The sequence below is a fragment of the Macaca fascicularis genome, chromosome 1, assembly GCF_037993035.2.
Source record: "Macaca fascicularis isolate 582-1 chromosome 1, T2T-MFA8v1.1".
Classification (NCBI taxonomy): Eukaryota; Metazoa; Chordata; class Mammalia; order Primates; family Cercopithecidae; genus Macaca; species Macaca fascicularis.
The window spans coordinates 199,974,722-199,981,630 of record NC_088375.1 but is presented as its reverse complement, the minus strand read 5'-3'; the positions used below and the strand labels follow the sequence as shown (position 1 = coordinate 199,981,630).

The following is a 6,909-nucleotide window of genomic DNA, read 5'->3' as shown; positions in this document are numbered from 1 at the left end:
TTTTTTAAAATTTTCTATGTCACGGAAAGAGTTTAAATGGCATACTTCCACAATAAAAGGACTGAGAAATACAACATTAAAAGGTCAAGGACTAGAATTCAGGCTTTCCTGACAAAGACCTCTAATGTATGCCTCTAATAAATTAGAGCAGGCTTCTCCTTCCCCCCAAAACCTCCCCCTACCTGCACTCCCATTATCAACCAGCTTCTGATGGCTATTAAGACACAACAGCCACCAACAGTCTCTTTCTCCCTAATGCCAGGGATACTGCATCAGGCATGTTCCTACCCCGGAGATTACTAAACTCTACTCTGTGTGTGTATTGCAGAGAGGGAGGAGAAAATGGGACAAGTGGATGCTTACAATTCCATGCCAGGAGTCACTAGGTATCTGACACAGGATGAGAGAGGAAGGGGCATGTGAATCCCATCAGGCTACTGTTCTTCACCATACCACCTACCCAAACCATAATCCTAGCTTCCATCTTTGTGAAGGGGAGAGACCCAAGGGAGAAAGTGGGAGGGAATGACAGTTTAGGCAAGTATCCTAAATAAAGAAGAAACTGCTAAGACCCAATATCTGGGTTCAGATATTTTATAGAAATGACCTGGTTGGGACCCTGGATGAAACAAAACAAATTTTTTCTTTTTAATTCAAATTTAAATTTTCATAAGAACAGGCCTTCAGCAGTTAACACTGTGCCACAGATCAATGCCTAAGAGAATCACATGCATGATGTGCTACCTCAGATCATACCTGGAAAGCGACCACACAACTGGAGCTGCAGAAGCTGTATATAGTTCCATTTGACATGGCTAGGTGATACTGAGGGATTGCTGAGGTTTTACAACTATGACACGAAACCTGGACACCTTGATGACAAAAAATAAAAAACAATGATTAAGTTATACCAATGAACAAACAATACAAAAATGTATTGGGAGAATGAAAAAATTAAATAATAATATACCAAAAAAATCAAGGAACTTTACAAAAATCTGAAATCTAACTACAACTAACCTCTATTAAGTCCCACTTAGACAAAAACTAACTTGGAAATTTTAAGTGTTTTTTCTTTCTTCTCACATATGAAACTATAAAATACTGTATATATTGCAACCAAGAAAATCAGTGAAAACCTATTTTCACATACAAGTCAGTTATTTAAAAGTCAATCTTGGGTCTTTATTTAACTAACGAGATAAATTTAGCTTGTAACAAAATCAAAGAAAAGCAGTTACATTTTTCTTCAATAGTTATTAAATATATAAATTTATCAAATTTAAACATTACCTGAAGAAGTAACAGTCTTAACTCTGTAAGCAGATAAGCAATTAATAGAGCAGAAAAGCTCTGTTTTTCCTGAATCATTTGTAGTCTCAATCATTTCAGCTGAGGGCCTCAATGACTTCCCCAGGGCATATGGAGGAATCTGGGCTGAATTCTATTAAAATAAAAGAACATTAGATACCTAGTACAAGCATACATATTTACATATTGTTCAAAAAACTAAAAAGAAAAGCTACCTACAACCACAGCTCTTGGTTGAAATATTTGAGCATGATGATGAAACCACACTATTGGGAGGTGGGAAAGTAAGTTCTTCCAGACAGTAATAAAATAGAAACTGAAGAAATTAGTAACTACTCAGATAGAGATCTTAGCAAACAAAACACATTAATTCAAACATAAGTAATGAATTAGGTAATCATTACATACTTTTTCATCACCAATAATCAGAGAAGACCAGCGAATCCATGAACCAAAGGGCCATTCTCGGTATAGTCTTGTACATCAATCTAGAAGAGTCTACCACCTTTAAGGTTACTTAATTTGTGAGATTCTTCAGCAGGAGATAGAAATGATACTTAATGTATATTATTAGAGATCCTACAGAACGATCTATTTTTCAAGCTGAGTTTCATAATAAAATCTGCTCATAAGTTTATTCATGTTTTAAGAAATAATAAAAATAGCTACCATTTACATAACCAATACTATAACTTACTAAATGCGTATCATGAGCCAGGCCCCAGGCTAAGCAATTGATATATAGTGTGTCACAGAATCCTTTTAACGACAGAGTGAAGTGCTCTCAAAAATTACATTAACAAAAAGTTCAAATTAACTTTAATTAAATTAACAGATGAGCAGAAGAAGTAGGAAATTAAACTCATTTCATCAGGCTCCAAAGTTCAGGCTCCTAACCACTACACTACCCTGTCAGTGACACATTATAAGGTCTCTCAATATGAAAGGAAATCGTAGGAAAATATAAATTTTGAGGTTTCATGACATAATCTTCCTAGTAAAAAGACAGAGCACAATACTAGTAACAAAATTAGAAATGGAACTCATTTTGGGATCATATATAAAATAACATGGATTCTTTTCCTGTGAAAGTAGTAACCAGACTGCCAAAAATGGCAATTCTTAAAAAAAGAGATTATTTTCAGTGATGAATGTCCATATGTCCATTACCAACTGCTCAGAGGAAGTAACAAATCAAACTTGCTAACTGAAAAAAACGTTTAATTATCATTTACAAGATACATCTTTACATCTTTAAGAAAAACTTTTTAAAACCACAAATCAGTAATAATTAAATTGACACAAGGTGATATATTTAGTAACAAGCTTACTGCATTTATTCATTACAATAAATAAAATTACTTGAAGTATTCTCATAAGACAGTGTTGACCAAATAATTACAATTCATTCCCAAACACATTTTAAAATGAAAAAGACAAGCTTTGTTTAGATTCACTGATTTTATCATCTTAACTCTTGCTTATGGCTTATTTATAATATGGTATTCTTGCTATCAATACATCACAAAATATTTCATGCTCAAAGAAAATCATGAAATTACATTTGAGGCCGGGACGTGGTTACTCATGCCTGTAATCCCAGCATTTTGGGAGGCTGAGGTGGGTGGATGGCTTGAGCTCAGGAGTTCAAGACCGGCCTGAGCAACATGGCAAAACCCCATCTTAACTAAAAAAAAAAAAAAAGAAAAGAAAAGAAATCTCATTTGTGAATTCTTAGCTATGAAGGGAGCCTTTAAAAAGGGACTTATTTTACCTATATCAACTTACCATCACAATCATCCCTCGCACCATCAGAATATATCTCATTTTCTAGAAGGGAAATCACATATCAGGATGGACTAATGGAAGGAACTCACTCTCATTTAGTTCATCCCTGTGCAGCCAAATCAGAAGGAGTGGGCCTAACTACATGCAACAAATAGATATTCATACCTGCTTGTATGCCGTGACACTTGTTGAACTAAAAACCTTCTGGGATTGGCAAGGACCAGAGCTACTATAGCAATAGCTCCCACAGTTCTCACAACAGTTCATGGTGAGGTTGTTTGTAGAGTGAAATTTTGAAAAACAGGCATCACTACAAAGACCATGTACCACATTTTGATATTTAACTTCAAATCGAGTCTAGGAAATAAACACACACACACATACACAAAATAAGCAGAGCCAGCTAAAAAAAATCTCTTTGAGCAGAATCCCAATAAAAGTAAAATGTAACTTACATCAGCATTCTTCTGACACATACTGCACTTAGTTGAAATGCTTTTGGTATATATGGTAACAACAGGTTTTTTCTTTAGCTCATAAGACGACAAGCATGATTGGCTGCAGAAATCTTTGCTAGGAGAGGAATTCTCAAAGCGAGTTGTGATCACATCCTTAGGATTTAAAATGTCTCTAAAAATAAATAACAAAGGTAAAAATGAAATGTATTCTTCACAATTGTAACTTCCTCCTCTTTGTGAGCTGAAATAACACTTACTAAGGGCAAGTATTGTATGGTAGAAAAAGGATAAGGTGTCTGCAAAGCTTGGTTTGATGATGAGTTCTGCTATTTATCAGGTGAGTGACAATGAATGATGTAATTACTATCTCAATTTCCTCATGTATAAAATGGGGTTTATAATACCTAATTCATAAATTTGTCAAGAGCGAATTCTATTTAAAATATAACCAGCCAGGGCCGGGCATGGTGGCTCACGCTTGTAATCCCAGCACTTTGGGAGGCCGAGGTGGGCGGATCATGAGGTCAGGAGTTCAAGACCAGCCTGGCCAACACAGTGAAACCCCGTCTCTACTAAAAATACAAAAGTTAGCTGGGTGTGGTAGTGTGTGCCTGTAATCCCAGCTACTCGGGAGGCTGAGGCAGGAGAATCGCCTGAACCCGGGAGGCGGAGGTTGCAGTGAGCCGAGATTGTGCCACTGCACTCCAGCCTGGGCAACAAAGCTAGACATCATCTCAAAAAAAAAAAAAAAAAAAAAAAAAATATATATATATATATATACACACACACACACACAGCCAGCCAGATGCTGAAAACAAAAATAGGAAGGCTTCCAGCCCCAACCAAGTTTCATCTGCTGTAGCCAATGGGACCAGTCAGTGTCCATCCCACAACTCCAGACCACAAGACACTGGTTCTCTTACTAGCCAGAGGCTGCCCAAAGTAGAACTGAAACGAGACAATAAATGAATTTTTTGTGTGTGTGTGAGACAGAGTCTCACTCTGCTGCCCAGGCTGGAGTGCAGTGGCACGATCTTGGCTCACTACATCCTCCACCTCCTGGGTTCAAGCGATTCTCCTGTCTTAGCCTCCCGCCCGAGTAGCTGGGACACAGGCCCATGCCACCATGCCAGGCTAATTTTTGTATTTTTAGTAGAGACAGGGTTTCGTCATATTGGCCAGGCTGGTCTCAAACTCCTGACCTCGTGATCCGCCTGCCTCGGCCTCCCAAAGTGTTGGGATTACAGGCACAAGCCACCGCGTCCAGCCAAGACAATAAACGAAATGTTTAAAAGTTGAAAGTGCAAGATTTTGAGAAACAAATGAGCTACCAGAATACAAAAAATAAGCATGATATATAATATTTAGCTATAACTGAGAAAATCAAAGAAACATATGACAAAAGGGCTGTTAAGGCTTTGTATCAGAGGACAGATGGAAACAGGAACGAGATAGGAAGAACAAAAATAATTGAGTGGTTCTGTGAGATTCCTAGAGCCAATTTGTAAAAGCTAATTATTGCAATAACCACAAATAGCAATACCCTGGTAAAACAGAGGCTAAGTATTGCCATTCTTCTGACAAGTATAAAAACTAAAGGAAATAGTCACTAATTATATAAACACTAGTGCAGGCCACAAAGTAAATGGCAAAGTATATAATAATGGCTATAATATATACTACAATAAGTGTGTTGAGTAATTACTATGCACCAAGCATTATTCTCTTTACTCAAATTATCCAATTTAAATACCACAAAAATGACAGAGTGCAGTGGCTTACCCACATAATCCTAGCACTTTGGGAGGCCAAGGCAGAAGGATTGCTTGAGCCCGGGGAGTTCAAAGCTCCAATGAGCCATGATCATGCCACTGCACTCCAGCCTGGACAACACAGCAAGACCCAATCTCTACAAAAAATTTTTTTTAATTAGCAGGGCATGCTGGCTCATGCCCATGGTCTCAGTTACTCAGGATGCTGAGCTGGGAGGACTGCTTGAACCCAGGAAGCAGAGGCTGTGGTGAGGTGGGATCACACAACCACACTCCAGCCTGGGTGACAGAGTGAGACCCTGTTTCAAAAAAAAAAAAAAATCCCCAAACTACTATGAGGTTAGGTATTACTGCAACTGCCACTTTACAGATGAGGAAACTGAATCAGAGGTTAAACAGCTTGTCAAAATCATATTGCTAGTAGGCAGTAAAGCTGAAATACAAATCCAGGTAGTCTGACTCTAGTCTATGGAATTAATTATTCCACTATAGTGCCTCCCATCTAGCACCTTTATTATACAGGTGTATTCAATGGTAAACCATGAGAAAATAACAACAATGAAAATTATTTTAATTATTTAAAACTCAACTGTAAAAATACGACAGCAAATCTTGGAAACCAAAAGAATATGCTTATAATATACAGATGAAGTATTAATTTTGAAAAGTGATTTTTCTACTGAAAACAGAGCAATTAAGAGTTTCACTTAATAAGGTGAATCTGCCAGTGGCATAATAAGTAAAAAAATAGTAAGTAAAAATACGTAAATCAAAGAGAGTAATTTTATAATGAAAATCTGTGCACATAAATTATAAATGTACTCTGAACTTTACACACTCAAATGAGTGTTATACCATAACATTTACCTTAGAAAAACCACACCTCTTCCAACAATAACATAGCTCAAACGTTTTTCTAATTTTTTAAGACAAAACTTAAGATAAACCTTTAGACTATTTTTTAACTTTTAATTTTATAAATCTCATGTTTTAACAGTATGACTCAATTTAATTAGCTACTATATTAGCCTGATTAAGGTATCAAGCGCCTTTGAAAATTTGTAACAATCAGGCCGGGCGCGGTGGCTCAAGCCTGTAATCCCAGCACTTTGGGAGGCCGAGACGGGCGGATCACGAGGTCAGGAGATCGAGACCATCCTGGATAACACAGTGAAACCCCGTCTCTACTAAAAATACAAAAACTTAGCCGGGCGAGGTGGCAGGCGCCTGTAGTCCCAGCTACTCGGGAGGCTGAGGCAGGAGAATGGCGTGAACCCGGGAGGCGGAGCTTGCAGTGAGCTGAGATCCGGCCACTGCACTCCAGCCTGGGTGACAGAGCGAGACGGATCATGAGGTCAGGAGATCGAGACCATCCTGGCTAACACCGTGAAACCCCGTCTCTACTAAAAATACAAAAAACTAGCCGGGCGAGGTGGCGGGCGCCTGTAGTCCCAGCTACTCCGGAGGCTGAGGCAGGAGATTGGCGTAAACCCGGGAGGCGGAGCTTGCAGTGAGCTGAGATCCGGCCACTGCACTCCAGCCCGGGCTACAGAGCAAGACTCCGTCTCAAAAAAAAAAAA

General features: G+C 38.3%; 1 protein-coding gene across 33 annotated transcripts in view; it reads right to left on the bottom strand.

The window, feature by feature from the left end:
• ZMYM6 (zinc finger MYM-type containing 6) overlaps positions 1-6,909 on the bottom strand; it is a 46,739-nt gene that overhangs the window by 24,715 nt on the left and 15,115 nt on the right. For 20 of the 33 annotated variants that reach the window (XR_012422844.1, XR_012422849.1, XR_012422853.1 and 17 more), the window contains 4 exons: positions 3,555-3,729; positions 3,265-3,456; positions 1,294-1,444; positions 757-872 (listed from right to left, as the gene is read on the bottom strand). Coding sequence is in view for 25 of the 33 variants with exons in the window: in XM_074012622.1 (XP_073868723.1) it covers positions 757-872; positions 1,294-1,444; positions 3,265-3,456; positions 3,555-3,729 (634 nt within the window). In the remaining 8 variants the exon portion in view is untranslated. Of the gene's footprint in view, positions 1-756; positions 873-1,293; positions 1,445-3,099; positions 3,142-3,264; positions 3,457-3,554; positions 3,730-6,909 lie in introns of all 33 variants that reach the window. The other 13 variants (XR_012422836.1, XM_015438645.3, XM_045375005.2 and 10 more) reach the window with 2 other exon arrangements.